The 16961-nt window shown below is 37.8% G+C and overlaps 1 protein-coding gene across 4 annotated transcripts in view; it reads left to right on the top strand.

Annotated features, from left to right (window-relative positions):
* Jmjd1c (jumonji domain containing 1C) overlaps positions 1-14762 on the top strand; it is a 182497-nt gene extending 167735 nt beyond the window's left edge. For 3 of the 4 annotated variants that reach the window (XM_090346401.1, XM_090346402.1, XM_090346400.1), the window contains 3 exons: positions 3049-3225; positions 12740-12871; positions 13882-14761. In XM_090346401.1, coding sequence (XP_090202527.1) covers positions 3049-3225; positions 12740-12871; positions 13882-13971 — 399 coding nt within the window. In that variant the 3' untranslated portion in view covers positions 13972-14761. Of the gene's footprint in view, positions 1-3048; positions 3226-12739; positions 12872-13881 lie in introns of all 4 variants that reach the window. The other variant, XM_090346399.1, reaches the window with a different exon arrangement.
* Positions 14763-16961: the final 2199 nt, after the last annotated feature.

The following is a 16961-nucleotide window of genomic DNA, read 5'->3' as shown; positions in this document are numbered from 1 at the left end:
GTTGAAATTTGTGTTCATTTGTGCAAGCACTGGGGCTTAAACTCAGGAGATTGCTATTCCTTGCTTTTTTCACTCAAGACTAGTACTCTGTCACTTGAGCCACAGCTTTTAGCTTTTTGTTTCTTAATTGTGAAGGTACGAGTCTTGTGGGCTTTCCTTTTGAGGCGTGTTTTGAATTTTGGTCCTTACATCTCAGCCTCTTGAATACTGATGATTACACTCATTGAGCTACTAGTGCCTGGCTTGAAATTGTTTTGAGGTGTAAGGAAGAATGATGGAGATTTTTTGTTTGTTTGTTTGTTTTTTATTGTAATTAGTAAAAGGGTTACATGATATTTGCCAGATAGAAGGTGCATTAATTCACATACATTGATACCCTTTCACATGTCTTGGTACCCATTTCCCTTCCCCCCAAACACCCCCCACCCGTCTTGGTTTTGCCCCCTTCCCTATCAAATTTCAAATAACCAAATACAAATAAATTCAATATATCAGATAACAAAGTGAGATACTATAACAATATGAGATAACCAAGGGACAGCAAAGGAGATGAGAGACAACATAGTACATTAAGGACAACAATCATTCGTTATATGGCTTTTGTTTCAATATCCTGGAAGTCCTTGAGATTTTTTTTTTAAATTGAGATAAATGCATGTTTGGAGATGTCACAAGAATACTCCCTGTATAACTAAAATGTGCAAATAAAGTTATTAAAAATGATGTTAGGAGAAATAGAAAGGATCTTTAAAGGATATAAAGACCAAAGACTATTTCAAGACAGGAAAATAATGCAATCCCTCAAGGATGCCCAGAGTGCTCACAGGGCTCACAGTGGACGAAAAATATATGTTGAATAATTGGGGATAAAAGTAGTTTTGAGGCGGGTGCAGTGGCTCACACCTATAATCCTAGCTACTCAGGAGGCTAAGATCTATGGATCTTACCCAACCTGGGCAAAATCCATTAGACTTATCTCCAGTTAACCACCAGAAAACTGGAAGTGGCACTGTGGCTCAAGGAGTGTAGGGTATTAGCCTTGAGCTGAAGAGCTCAGGGACAGTGCCCAGGCCCAGAGTTGAAACCCCACAACTGACCCCTCCCCCCAAAAAAAAAGTAGTTTTGGGAGATTTTTTTTCTGGAATCTGCATTGCTGCTTGTTTTGTTACAGTTTTAAGAACTCTTTCTGCACACAGTGTGAAAAGGCCTGTAGCTGCCACCTTATTCTGATAAACATTTGAATATTTTTATCTAATATACAATGTGTGCTTAACTCTCAAAATAATTTAAACTCTCAAAATAATTGCATTAGATTTTTAAAAAAAATTAAAGAATTCCCTTGATAGATTTCATCTACATACCTTTAAGAAGCAATTGAAGGCCCGGTTCCAGTGGCTCACACCTGTAATCCTAGCTACCCAAAAGGCTGAGATCTGAGGATCATGGTTCAAAACCAGCCCAGCACAAAAATCCATGATATTCTTATCTCTAGTTTACTAGAAAACCAGAAGTAGTATTGCTGTAGCTCAAAGTGGTAGAACACTATCCTTAAGCTGAAGAGCTCAGGAACAGCACCCTGGCCCTAAGTTCAAAACCCATTACCAATTCATGTAATATTTATAAACTCCATACAAATGAATGGAGGGATTTTGAGAAGACCATACAAAACCTTTACTTTTCTGTGCAATGTATTCTTGAAACAATCCCATAAATGGTTAGGAAGAAACCCGCTAGATGATGTTTTTGGGGTGTAGAGGTAGGTGAGTCATGGACCCTGGGTGCTGTCCCTGAGTTCTTTAGCTCAAGGCTAGTGTTTTACCACTTGGAGCCACAACACCACTTCCGATTTTATTGGGGATAGGAGATAAGTCTCTTAGACTTTCATGCCCAAGCTGGCTTTGAACCATGATCCTCAGCTCTCAGCCTCCTGTGTAGCTAGGATTACGGGTGTGAGCCACCAAAGTCCATGCCCATAATAAAAGTAGTTGGTAAAGCCCAGAAAACCTAAAGTGGTGCTATGGCTCAAAGTGGTAGAGCACTGGCCTTGAGCTGATGAGCTCAGGGACAGCACTCAAGCCCAAAGTTCAAGCCATACAATCAAATTTTTAAAAAAGAAGTCATTGGTGAACTGGAAATAGAAAGTACCACTTTGCTGTACTGTATTTTTTTTTTTTTTTGCCAGTCCTGGGCGTGAGCTCAGGGCCTGAGCACTGTCCTTGGATTTTCTCAAGGCTAGAGCTCTACCACTTGAGCCTCAGCACCACTTCTGGCTTTTTTCTATGTATGTGGTACCCAGGAATCGAACCCAGGTCTTCATGCATGCTAGGCAAGCACTTTAACCACTAGGCCAAACTCCCGGCCCCTGTACTGTATTGTTTTACTGTCATTTACCTCTTGAAATTACTACAGAATGTTACTTTCTTAAAACTTAGAATCAATTGTAAAAATCAATGTTAATAAATTCTTTAATAAAAAAACTTAGGATCATTCTTCTATAATTTTCAGAAAACTGAGGATTTATTATATTGAAGATTAGAAATCTACTGATCAGTATTTTCATTTCCATTACTGGGGTTTTATTATTTTCATATATTTTTATTGTAATTAATAGAAGAGTTACATTATATTCACCAGATAGAAGATGCATTACTTCACAAACATTGATACCCTTTTTCATATCTTGGTCCCCATTTCCCCACAGCCCCTGCTCCTCATCTTGTTTCCCTCCCTTCCCTATCCTATTTCAAATAACCAAATAAACATATATACAATATATCAGATAACAAGGTAAAATACTGTAACCATATGAGATAACCAAGGGACAGCAAAAGAGATGAGAGATAACATAGTACATTAAGGACAACAATCACTCATTATATGGCTTTTGTTTGTATATCCTGAAGGTCTTTCCATTTAGCATCATATTCTATGGCCTTGTGTTGTGTATCTAGGTTTTGCTCTGTTGTAAATCTCTGCTAGGAGAGCCCAAGGTTTCTACTGATTATGACAAATACTGGGGTTTTATTTTAATTTTAATCCTTATTTCAGATTTCAAAAGAACAAGGCCTTGAAGTACTACCAGAACATGATCCAATACGAGACCAAAGCTGGTATGTGAATAAAAAGCTTCGCCAAAGACTGCTTGAAGAATATGGAGTCAGAACCTGTACTCTTATCCAGTTTCTTGGTGATGCCATTGTTTTACCAGCTGGAGCACTTCATCAGGTACACACAGACTTAATTATTGCATACCTGTTACCAAAAAGAACTAATTGGGAGGGGGGGGAATAGATGTTTCTACGTGCAAATAAAAACAAAAGAAGCTGTGTGGCATATGCCAATCTGTTTTCATTAAATTGTTACAAAGACATTCTTATGTTTGAAAAAAATCTAATTATTTTGAGAATTTCAATTTTTTAACTTTAAATTGTTTTTATGTGAGTCAGTCCTGTTTATATATTATCTCTGACTTGGGGGATTGAAATCTTTTTAAGATCCCCTTTTTAGAAGTAGAGCATGTTGTGTGTTCATTTTCACTAGTGAAGCTTCAAAAGGGCTAGTGAAGAGCTAATATCCAAGAGTTTTTTTTATCAGGTTTTAAGTTTACTTGCTGTGTCTTATGCACTAACATAATAATAACTCTTCTAAAGTATGATGGTACATAATTTATATTAGCTGTGTATTCATAAACTTTAATCTGAAACATCCTGTCACAAATAAATGCATACATACCCAATCTTTTTTTTTATGTAGCTTGATGTATGACATAGATTAGGTGATAGGGATAATGTTCTATCAAATTTAAAATTCAGCATAGCAGATTTTTATAGATTGAATGAAGCCTAAATTACAGCTTAGAAGCTTGTTTGCCTCAGTGGATTCTCCATTTTTTTCCCACTTACCACCTAGAAATTGAGATACATGTAATAGGCATTTGTTTATCACAGACAATTTTCAGTGACTATTTGCAGAAGAGGTATACTGCATTTTTGATATTGAGAACAAATATTCTTTACAGTATTTGCTTTTAAGATAGTAGATTCATGGGCTGCGAGTTTGGCCTGGTGGTAGAGTGCTTGCCTAGCATGCACAAAGACCTAGGTTTGATTCCTTGGTACCACATACATAGAAAAAGCCAGAAGTGGTGCTGTGGTTCACATGGTAGATTGCCAACCTTGAAGAAAGCCCAGGACAGTGCTTAGGCCCTGAGTTAAAGTCCTAGGGACTGGCCAAAAAAAAAAAAAGATAGTAGATTCAACGTTTTTATATCTCATGGCATCTGTGATAACAAAAAAATAATAAAGTATTTTTTCAGTGATCATGGCATTTCACCTCAAGGTCTTGTACTTTGGTAGACAAGCACTGGTATCACTTGAGCTACACTTCCAGCCCTATGATAGCAAAATATAGAATACAAATGTGCATATTTCTATTTTAACCTCCTATAAAAATATATTTATGTTAAATGGCTTTATTTTTGTTCCTGTGGATTTGTGATCATTTCAGAGATGTATCATAATTTGTGATTCATATGTAATTGGAATTCACTCCACATGCCATTCTTTTTGCTTCCTACCTAGCTACCAGAAAGTACCTGATTTTTATTCACAGCAGTTGAACATTTATTCAGTCAAAAGTTCACCTATATTATTATAGATCTATTTGGAAATAAGAAGACAGCCCAGTCAACGCCTGTGGCTTATGTCTGTAATCCTAGTTTACACAAGAGATGAAGATTTAGAGGATCAAGCCTAGCTTGGATAGGAAAGTTCATGAGACTCTTACCACAAGCAAAAAACCAGCAGAGTTGTACTCAAGTTGTAGACCATCAGCCTTCAGTAACAAAACTAAGGGATAGTGGGAGAAGTTGGGAGAAGTTGGGAGATGGCGGGTGGCGGGAGAGTGCGTGAGAGAGCGCACGTGCTAGGAGGAGTAGGAGGAGGAAGAGAGCTAAGGGCTGAAGAGGTAGACTGATAGATATGATGAGGTCCTAAGTTCAGACTATACATCTCACTTTCTAAAAAAGAATAATCTTTATAGAGATTCCTCTGAAAATCCTTGTTTGTTTATATTTGCCAGTGTTAGGACTTGAACTCCATGCATGGACACTATCTTTGAGCTTTCCCAAGGCTAGCACTTTACCATTTGAGCCACAGCATCTCTTCAGGCTTTTTCTTTGTATATGGTACCAAAGAATTGAACCCAGGGCTTCAAGCATGCTAGGTAAACATTATAGCACTAAGCCATAGTCCTGGCTCAAAAATCCTTATTTATACATTCATCTTACTCAAATCAGTTTTCTGATTAGATGTGAAACAAGGTTGGTCTTCGATATCATGTTTCAACCAAACAAAAATTTTATGATTTTAGTGTTCAATTCTGTTTTTACAAATGCATGTTTAGGTAACCACACATCAAAATACAATATTGTCGTGTTTTTTTGTTTTAATTCTATCACTCCAAAAAATAATCGTCTCTTACACTTTTGTTCTAAACTCTTACCCAATGTTCCTGTAGCCTTGAACTTTTCACTTGCATGATTTTTGTTTTCTCCTTCCAACCTTATGATATGACAGGCAAATCTCTTAAGTGGAAGATCTGTAAACAATGGGCTGCCCATCCTAGGTATGGGCAAGACAAGTGCTACTTTTGAAATGGTTTCACCATAGTCATTCTGAAGCCCAACTCACCTCCTTTGCCTCACTTTGTCTTTACCACATTGTGTAACTATATTGGGTCTCCTTCCCGACTTGAGTTTTTCTATGATTTTCCTGTGTTTGTCACAAAATGTATTAGACTTGAACTGAGTTTTCACCTCCTCCTTTGGGGCCCCAAGTCATCCTTGTGAGTGCTGTCATTCAAAAGCTTATTCCTTGGCTTTGAACTCAGGGCCATTAGCTCTATAGGTGGTGCTCTACCACTTGAGCAGTGCTTCTAGTTACGGTTTTTGGAGATGGAGTCTAGCAAACTTTTCTCTGCTTAGACTGACCTTGAACTCCATCTTTTGTTTTATCTTCCCTTTCCTGTAACCACTTTCCTTTTAGTGGTATATTCTAAACTTCCTAGTTATATAAGCATTCTGTGTCCTCCAATTTTGTCTTTATGAGAGTCTTTTATGTACTGAATCTGACTTTTACTTAGCATCATACTTTTCATATTCATCTATCTTGTATTTATAAGTTGAATATTTCTTCCATGTTTTCATTGTATTTTTTCACTGAATAAATAACCTATATTTGTGTGTAAGTACTGTATAATGATACTGCTAGATCACATGATAAATGTATGAGCTAGTAAGAAATTGACAAGCTGTAATTAAAATAGAATATTTCCTTCTGATTCATTGTTGCAAACATTTGATTTCTTTTTCTTCTTACTTATGATAATTTTTTACACTATATTAGTATACAGTAGCATCTCACTGTGGCTTTAACTTGTGTTTCCTTACTAAATATGTTGAATGTCTAAATGTATGTCTTCTGTTTACTTTGGTTTAGTGTGTGTTTACATAGTTTTCCTGGTTTTTAATGATTTGTTGTGAATGTTTATTACAAATATGTTTTCCAAGTATATTTCCCAATCCATGGCCTATTTTTCCTTTAGTTAATGACATCTTTAATGATAATTGGTGGGAGTGTAGTTTAATGCACACAGTGTGCTTGAGGCCGTACCTTACACATTTAGTACCCTCTCAAAAACATTGATTTTTATGAAGCTTATTTGATCAGTTTTTTTTCTTGCATCGATGGGTACATTTGTTTTTGTAACTACAAAAAGGTTTCTTTTTAGCCAGTTGCTTGTTGCTCATGCTTCATTAATCCTAGCTACTCTCCAGGCTAGCCTTGAGCTAAAGAGTTTAGGGATAGCTCCCAGGCCCAGAGTTCAAGCCCCAGTAACCCCCTAAAAAATTCTTTTACTTCAATATTACATCATTTTTTTCACTTATATTTTCATGTTGTATTTGAGTATTGACTTTCATTGTTTGGATATATTTTTGGGTTGGTTTTATGGTTTGTTTCTCTTGCAGTACTGGGGTTTGAACTCAGAACCTGGCTAGAGTGCCACTACTTTAAACCATTCTTGCAGTGCAGCCCTGCTTTTTTACTTGTTTGGGAGATGAAGTCTGATGTACTTTGATCTTAGTCCCCTGAGCCACTAGATTTAAGCTTTATTTTTGTAGATAGGCACATTATGTGATATATTTGTTTTGTAAACAATTGGTTATTTAGGTACAATTTTTTAGTTTGTTGTTTTTTTTTGTGGGGAAGGGGTGGATGGTATCTGTTGTCAAGCTTGAATCTTGGCCTGGGTGCTGACCTTGTAGGTCTTCTGCTCAAGGATATTGCTCTACCACTTTGAGACACAACTCCACTTTAGTTTTCTGATGGTTAATTGGAAGTAAGAATCACATGGATTTTCCTGCCCAGGTTGGCTTTGAACTGCTGTCCTCAGATATTAGCCTCCTGAGTAGCAAGGATTTTATAGGTATGAGTCACTGGACCCCAGCAAGGTACAGGTTTTTTTTTTGTTGTTGTTTGTTTGTTTGTTTGTTTTGTTTTGGACTTTCTCAAGGCTAGCACTCTACCACTTGAGCTTCCGCACCACTTCCGGCTTTTTGCTATGTATGTGGGGTACCGAGGAATCGAACCCGGGTCTTCATGCATGCTAGGCAAGCACTCTACCAATAGGCCAAACTCCCAGCCCTTTTTTTTGAAGAGACTACCTTACACCTTTTGTTTTAGAAATATATTGCATTATGTTATTAAGCTAAAAGTTCAGTCTAGAAAATTTAATCTTGAAAAGTCCATCTGCTCCCTTTCCCAGTTTCCATTCGAAAGAGACTCAGTTATTGATACCGCAAACATTTCATGCTTATAACTTGTTTCTCTGAAGCTTCTAGTTTTGAAGGAAAAAGAAGAAAGGAGTTTTCTTCTGTCCACATGGTAAGCACAAAGCGATCCTGTTAAAAAGATGACATGCTGAGCCCGGAGTTTGGCCTAGTGGTAGAGTACTTGCCTACCATGCATGAAGACCCTAGTTTGATTCCTCGGTACCACATCCATAGAACAAAAGCCAGAAATGATGCTAAGGCTCAAGTGGTAGAGCTCTAGCCTTGAGGAAGTCCAAGAACAGTGCTCATGCCCTGAGCCTCAAGCCGGACTGGCAAAAAAAGATGACATGCCATTGTTCAAAATTTCATAATAGGTGGAGCTAATGGCTCATGCCTATAGTCCTAGCTACCCAGGAAGCTGAAGATCAGAGTTGGAAGGCAGCCTGGGCAGTTACATCTGGGAAACTCTAATCTCCAATTAGCCAGCAGAAACCTAGAACTGGAGCTGTGGGCAGTGGTAGAGTACCAGCCATGAGTAAAGCGATTTAAAAAAGCAAGTAAGAATACAAGTGAGTTCAAACCCCTAATACCAACACACACACCCACACACACACACACACACACAAAAGAGAAAAATCTTCACCAGTTTCAAAAAGGAAAATACCCTATGTTGGAAGGTGGTTACCAGCAGGGAGGGTTTGGCCCTATGGTCAGGGGTAAGTAAGGATGAATATGGCCAAAGTACTTTTATGTGCATATGTAAAAACAGGACAATGAAACCTGTTGCCTTTTTGGTATTTTTAAGGAAAGGAAGAGTGAGAACACCTATTATTTTAAAAGGGGATTGGGGAGATGAGGAATAGAAATGGAAGTGAGTTTGGAAGTGTACATTTTATATAGAGAGAGATCATATGTGAAACCCTATTTGTACAAATATCTAGGCTATGACTATACCATTTATGTTTATACTAACACATATGTGTGTGCGTACACAAACACACTCAGCCTTTTACTCTCCTAATTCTTGCTTTGCTGTTTTCATACACAGTGTGAAACATTCCTACCCCTACTATCTTTATTTTTTGTCATTTTCTCTGCTTTATTTTCTTCATTTCAGTCATCATCTAATATAATTTGTAATTTACTTTTTCATTGTCTTACACTCTTCACTAGAAAGTAAACTTTATGAAAAGTTGTACTGATTTTTTGTTGTTGTACTTACTTTTGCTTTCTCCATACTTGAATTGTCATTAGCATGAGCAGTGCACTACTGAGCCGTGCCCTAGCCCAAGATTTGACTTTTCCCATTCTTCCCTCTTACCTAGAGCAGTCTACTTATTTGAGAAGTCTGTTTTGTGACTTTACTATTTTGTATAGAAGACAGGAAAATATTTTCTTCTAACATTCTTACACAAACAGATTAAAACAATTATGGGTCCGTATAACCTATGTATATGTATAAGGTTTTTGCACAATCATACATATTCTGACTTCTTTGCATATGAAACTGCCTACTTCAGAATATTTACTTGGACTAGAAAGTAACTTCCAATTTTCTGTGTACATGTGTATGTCAGAAGACATTTTAAGATTGATATAAAATTAATAGTTATTATAGGGAGCAAATATCATCTGTAATAAAAGATGATACACCAAGATAAACTGGCAGGTTCTATTCTGAGGCCTGCTAGAAAGTGTTGCTAAGTGCTCTAAGACAAAACTTTTAAGTTTTTAAGTTTTGTGATGCATAGTTGGGCATACAAATTGCCATCTCTAAAGATAGAAATTTCTATTACCTTCTATGTGCAGGATAATTACAATATAGTTTTGTTTTATTCTTTGTTTGGAGGGTTTTATATCAGACTCACAAGTAGTAAAATTCAAAGTTATACATCTCTGTCCACTTATTGGTTTTTTGATACACATTAACATGTACAACCTAGTTCTAAGGCACCAAATTAATTGGTGGTTCAACATTATCTAGTAGACCACAAATGGCTTTTGAAGTAATTCTATTCTTTGGCATAAGATTTTTCTAGAAATCTTCATTAAGCACACATTGCTGTACTCAACCCCTAGAATTTTGTATTCATTGAGTCTGGGAGTGGAGAACCTGAAATTCTACATTTCTGACAAATTCCTAAGCATTGCTAATGTTACTGTGCAAGGAATGACTGAAAAAACTCAAATAGGAAGCCTGTACAAACAATAGGCACCAACAAAAATTTGTTTCAGCCAAGTGATACTGTATTACAGGAGATAGCAATGCTAGAAAAGAAACAGTATTCTATTCTTGACCTGTGAACAGCTGAGTATATCCAGAAACTAAACTGGAAACTAGTAGCTCTATTATTCAATAAAGTCCAAGGAACCTCAAGGATAGTGTGATTGCCACAGCTTTCTATACTCTTAAGAGGGGGTATGGAGTGGCGGGGGAGACTCGGATTGCAGACTGAAAATATTTAGTTGGTAAGCATGATGACCAAGTATGTGAAACTCATTAAATCAGCAATAATAAAATTACCCTAAACTTTGTCTTACTAGATTATTTTTCATTAATATTCCCAATGAGTGTATATTTTAGATTTTATGCCTTTGAATCACTGAATTATTTTTCACACTAAATTTTCAGAAACAGGTGACTATATAGGAATAATAGTGTTGAGATAATAACTTTTCTGCTATGAACATGAAAAAAATACTCTCTGAATTACACCTGATCCTTTAAGGCAAATATTATTAAGGCAGTATTGGTCTGGGAAGTGAAATTAAAATGACTCATACATTGCAAAAGACAAGGGTAAGTTGAATGGGAAGTTAATTTGTATTCTACTTCAGAACCGAACATTATCTCTTCAACCTCAAGCCTTTCAGCAAAACATCAGATGGGGGTTGTTCAAAAACACATAGCAACTTTTAAACATTAATAAGCATCGCCATTCTGAAAAACTTCATTTTTAAAAGAACCATAAACTGGCAAAGACTGACTGAAAACTTTCAGAACTCTGGAATATAATCCCAATTCTTAGAGTAAACAAGAGACCATTTGATGAAGAAAAAGGCAGCTGATTTTTCACTTAAGGAAATCTGTCAGGGCACTGGCTGACCACTGAAATAATGGAACCAAGACTTCAGTGACCACTCCCCCAACAGAGAATGCAGCCTTTCTGAACAGTTTGGAAAAGTCACTGAATGATGGCTATAGCTCTCTGCAGTCACCAGCAGCAAACACTAAGGCAGGGAAAAATGTGATTACCAAAGTTACACATTATGTACAGATGCCCAGTTTTCAAGACAAAAGAAAGTATGGCCCATTCCAAGGGAAAAACTAAATTGACAGAAATGTTCCCTGAGGAATTCCAAACATTGGATTTGCTAAGAAACTATCTTAAATATGCTCAAAGAGCTAAAAGAAACTCCATGGATAAAGACCTGAAGGAAACCAGAAAAATGATGGATGAATCAAATAATGTCAATAACGAAAAAAGTATAAATGAAGTAGAAATTTTGGACCCACAGTGATTTTTAAGACAGGCCAGAATTAGATACATGCCAAAAGGTGACATACTAAAACCTATGTTCGGATAAGGAGAGAGAGGGCATTTGGAGACTGTGTTTGATGGTGTGAGGGAGTTAATGTAAGACTGTAAAGCATCTTTGTGACAAGACATCACAGGAGTTGGGCTCCTGTTGACTTGCCATTTATTGGCTGATTTGTCTTGGGACAGGCGCTGGACACATCTCATCCATAGTCTACTGTTCTGTGAAATAGAGCATCTATTCTACAGACAAATAATGAAGAGCCAGTGAGACTGTACAGACATGGTGAAAATGTGAGGCATCTACTGTTCATTCTACTGAGGAACCAACAGCCTAATGATTACAGAAAGAATATTTGCTTTATATTCTACCAAGTTATCAATAGAGGCACAGTGCTTGAGTTAACTCTGCAGACTTCAGCAGCTGCTCAGGTGGTCATATGTCCAGAGGAGGAATTGTAGCCCCTCTGGAATTCCATTACACTGTCATCAATTAGATTTTCTTTCCCACAGTCTCCATTTCCCACTTACTATCTCTTTTTCATCTCACTCCCAATTAAGTTTGTTTTGCAAACTTTTAAAAATTAGAATAGAATTAAATGCTTAGTTTTTCCATTATTTCTCCTTTCCCAGGAATTTTTATGCCATTTTAAAATACCACTAGAAGACAACCTAAAAGAGTACAAATCCTCTTAATACTGAGAATAAATGGAAAGTAACCTAAGAAATAGTGAAGTATCTGTAAATGCTGAGCAACAGATAGTATTGACTGGCTTCTTAAGAAAACCATTTTTCATCAGGAGAGAGGAAACTTGGAAAGTGTTGCAATAAAGTCACAGAAGATTAGAGGGTCTCTTTAATTGGCTAATTTGAAATAAAAGCACAAAATAACTAAAGCCCTAGGAAATTGAAACTCATTTGTGGTCAGTAGATCTGTATGGAACTAAAGTTTTCATTCAGTTCCTCACAAATGAACTAAGATACGTTTATTTCCCTGGTGTGTAAGTTAACACTGAAATGACCAAATTGCTTAGCCTAAGAAACAGCAACATATTACTTAGCAAGTTTTTTAAAGTAACACATTTTAAAAGTCCACCTTGACAAAATTGGTAACTAGGATCTGATTATCAGCCTCTCCAAAGGATTCCTGGAAAAGATATTTCTTTTTATCATTTAAAAATATTTCATTTACAAAGTCACTCCACATGAAGCTTTTCAATGACATAACTTTCCCATTCAAGTGCGGTCTTCTGCTTTGAAATCCATTTGATGGTTTTGGAAAATTCTCTGATAGAATTGACCTTTATGTTTATTGGCCTCACTTGTGTTTCCTGAGATTTATGTTTCATGGCTTTTCTTTTGGGAATAGGTACAGAACTTTCACAGCTGTATTCAGGTAACCGAAGATTTTGTGTCTCCAGAGCATCTTGTACAGTCGTTTCATTTAACACAGGAACTGAGACTTTTAAAAGAAGAAATCAATTATGATGATAAGCTACAGGTAAGAAATGATTAATAAGTCCTATTCTGTGAGCTTGTTATATTCAGAAAATAGAAATGTATAACAGGCTGGGAGCATGGCCTAGTAGTAGCATCTTGCCTAGCATGCATGAAGTCCTAGGTTCAATTCCTTGGTACCAATACACAGTAAAAGCCAGGAGTGGTGCTGTAGCTCAAGTAGTAGAGCACTAGCCTTGAGAAAAAGCCCAAGAACAGTGCTCAGGCCTTGAGTTCAAACCCCATGACAACTTTGTATTTGGGGGCTGGCCTAGTGGTAGTGCTTGCGTAGCATGCACAAAGACCTGGGTTCGATTCCTCAGTACCACATACATAGGAAAAGCTGGAAATGGTGTTGTGGCTCAAGTGGTAGACCTCTTGTCTTGAGAAAACCCAAGGACAATGCTCAGGCCCTGAGTTCAAACCCCAGGACTGGCAAAAAAAAAGAAGTGTAACAGGTTAGGCAGTCATTGGCTAGTTTGTCTCATTAGGATAACAACCAAAGATTAACACCAATATTTTAATTACATGAATTTTAATAACCCTTATTTTAACTTATGGCTTACCCATGCTTTTTCATTTTTGCATTGTTGGTCACGAAGTTTGTACCTAGGGCCTGGGCACTGTCCCTGAACTTTTTCACTCAAAGCTAGCACTCTGTCACTTGGAGCCATAATGCCACGTATGGTTTTCTGGTGGTTAATTGAAGATAAGAATCTCACAGACTTATCACTTATCTCAAAGTCAGATCTGACTCTGAACCATGATTCTCAGAGCTCAGCCTCTTAAGTGGCTAAGATTGCAGGCATGAAGCACCCAGTGCCCAACAAGTTTTTTTTTTTTTTTAAAGCCCTGACATTTTTTTCTCTTTATATATATATATTTTTTTTTTGCTTATTTTTTTTTGGCTTGCCTTGATACCCTTAAACATATTACTTTGTTTTTAATCTGGCAGTTGTCATTTGTTAATTTCTTTCCAACACAAATTATTAGAAATACCAACATCTCTTTCAGGTTAAAAATATCTTATATCATGCAGTCAAAGAAATGGTGAGAACTTTGAAGATACATGAAGATGAAGTAGAGGATATGGAAGAAAATTAAATGTGGTCCAGTTTGATGTTTGTAGCCCACAGACTGGGATTTCTTTCTGAATGATGAAAGGCACACTTTAGTTTCATAAAACCATCAGTGCCAAGAAATGCTCTTTGTAGTAATTACTTGTTACTGACACCACAGCAGTATAGCATATGTCATAGCTCCTGTGAGTCAATGTTAGCTGTAAAACAAGCTGAACTGAAAACAGCATTACATAGTGGTTTCTGTATTATAGTGTATATGATGTTTGTGAAAATGCCAGATTTAAAATGATGTATTTATTTTTGGTAAAGAAAATTCTCTGCTATATTGTTGATGAAGTGTAAATGTACCCTTGTACAGTTTAATAAAATAACTAATATTTTTCACTACATTGAGACAGTTACTGTGAGAATAGGACACCAACACCAGCTATTGCCTGCGTTTGGGAAATTGCTGATGCTGACTCGCACAGCAGTCATGTTATAATCAGAAATTACTGCCAAATAATTGTAAAATTTGTAAAATATAAAGTATATAAAGTAGATACTAAATACAGACACTTCAATATTTTGTTGAAGCTATTGACTGTAAAATTAAACATTTTCAAAAGGTGTAATTTATTTAAAATTGTCTCATTTTGGTAAAATTTATGTGAAGTTTTAAAACTAAATATTAAACTTAATATGCTTTGTAAATATATACATATATACATTTAATGATGTATTTTTTTAAACATTGGCTTGCTTTTGTTAAAGTGCAAGTGTTACATATGGCTTTGTACATTAAAGTTAAAGGGGTTTTACATTTTCCATTAAAAAAGACTTTATCAGAAGTTGTGTCCCAGAGTTTTCCCTGTCCTTTTCCCCCACCTCTGTACTGAGGAATTGAGCTCAGGCCTCATGCTTACTAGGTAGATAGGTACTCTACCACTTGAGCCATGCCTCCAGCCATTCCTTTTATTTGGCATTCCTGGGGCTTGAACTCCTGGGGCCCGGGCACTTCCCCGAGCTTCTACCTCTTGAGCCACAGCACCACTTCTGGCTTCTTCTGTTTATATGGTACTAAGGAATAGAATCCAGGGTTTCATGCATGCTAGGCAAGCACTCTACCACTCAGCCACATTCCCAGCCCCCTCCAGCCATTCTTCCCTCCCTCCCTCCCTCCTCTCCCCCCCCTCTCTCTCTGTCTCTGTCTCTGTCTCTGTCTCTGTCTCTCTCTCTCTCTTTCTGTGTGTGTGTGTGTTTAGTGGGGTGGGAGGTCATGGGACTTGTACTCTGCCTGGGCCCTGTCCCTGAGCTCTTCAGTTCAAGGCTACCACCCTACCCCTGGGCCTGGGTGTTGCCCCTGAGCTCCTCAGCTCAAGGCTACACTTTACCCTTGAGCCAAGCCCCACTTCCCATTTTCTAGAAGAGTCTCAGGTCCTTTTGTTCCCAGGTTGGCTTGGAACCATGATCCTCAGATCTCAGCCTCCTGCGTAGCTAGGATTACAGGCGTGAGCCACCGCTGGCTTCTCCAGCCATTCTTTACATTTGATTATATTTGAAGTAGGATCTTTAGGGCTGGGCTGGATTAGATTAGGATCTTTCTGCTTGTGCTTGCCTGCATCAGGAAGGATAACAAACACATGCTACCCAGAAGCCAAGCCATTGCTTGAGATGGAGTCTACTGGACTCAGACCACCCTCTCCCCCAGTTGCTTCACAGCAGTACAGCCCTAATTGTCCACCTCTGAAACTAGTAGGGGCTGGGAGTTTGGCCTAGTGCTTGCGTAGCATGCAAGAAGACCCAGGTTCAATTCCTTGTTACCACATACATAGGCGGTAAAAAGCCGGAAGTGGCACTGTGGCTCACCTTGAGAAAGCCCGAGGACAGGCCAAAAAAAAATTTTTTTTGAGAAGCCCGGTGTGGTGCAGTGACTCAGACCTGTAATCCTAGCTATTCAGGAGGCTGAGATCTGAGGATAAGGGTTCAAAGCCAGCCTGGGCACTAAAGTCTAGAGACTATCTCCAACTAACCACTAGAAAATGAAGTGGGGCTGTGGTTCAAGGTATAGGGTGATAGGTAGCCTTGAGCTGAAGGGCTCAGGGACAGCACCCAGGCCCATAGTACAAGCCCCACGATTAACCCTACCCCCACCCCGACCTCCATTTATTTTTTTTTTTAAGCTAGTGTTACAAACTTGAGCCACTCTGTCCAGCTCTTTTTTTGACTGGGTGTTCTATGAGGTTAGAAAAGAATGTAGTCATCCAGGTGTGAATATGAATTGTTTACCGTGCAACCCTGGGGAGTTGTCTTAATTTGGAGTCTTGATTTTAGATAGCTGTGTGAGGTCCATAGTTGGGAAACTTTGAGTTATGAGAAATATGTACTTCTTAACACCTCAAAGATACTGGGAAGAAGTGTAGTCCAAATAGTTTGACCTTGCAAACTGCTTTGTTTCTATCCTGATTTTTCTTAGGTCCACAATCTCTTAGCCCTATGTGTAGATTGCTATTCTGCCTTCATTCACTATTTCAAATGATGTACACATTTTGGACTTTTTTTTTTTTTTTTTTTTTGGTGCCAACTTCAAGACTTGAACTCCAAGCCTCAGGCTCTCACTGGGCTTTCTTGCGCTCTGCTTTTTCGTTGTTGGTTAATTGGAGATAGCGTATCTTAGCTGATCACTTGTGGCTCACGTCTACAATCCGAGCTACCCAGGAGATTGAGATTTGAGGATTGTGGTTCAAAGCTAATTTAGTCAGGAAAGTTTGTGAGACTCCAATTTCCAATAAACTACTCAGAAAAAGCCAGAAGTGGTGCTGTGGTAAAGCACTAGCCTAGAACACAAAGAGGCTTAGAGACAGTGCACAGGCCCTGGAATTGGCAAAAGAAAAGAAAAAAGTATCTTGGACTTTTCTGCTGGGGCTTGCTTTGAACCTAGATCCTCTGATTTCAACTTCTTGAGATCAGCTTTAAAGGTTTGAGCCACTGGCCCCTGGCAAGCTTTTGCCATTTTTAAATACCCACCCCTTT

Source organism: Megascapheus bottae, chromosome 15, assembly GCF_031878675.1.
Source record: "Megascapheus bottae isolate mThoBot1 chromosome 15, mThoBot2.hap1, whole genome shotgun sequence".
NCBI classification, from domain to species: Eukaryota; Metazoa; Chordata; class Mammalia; order Rodentia; family Geomyidae; genus Megascapheus; species Megascapheus bottae.
The sequence above is the reverse complement of the archived record's forward strand: the minus strand, read 5'-3'. Positions and strand labels throughout refer to the sequence as shown.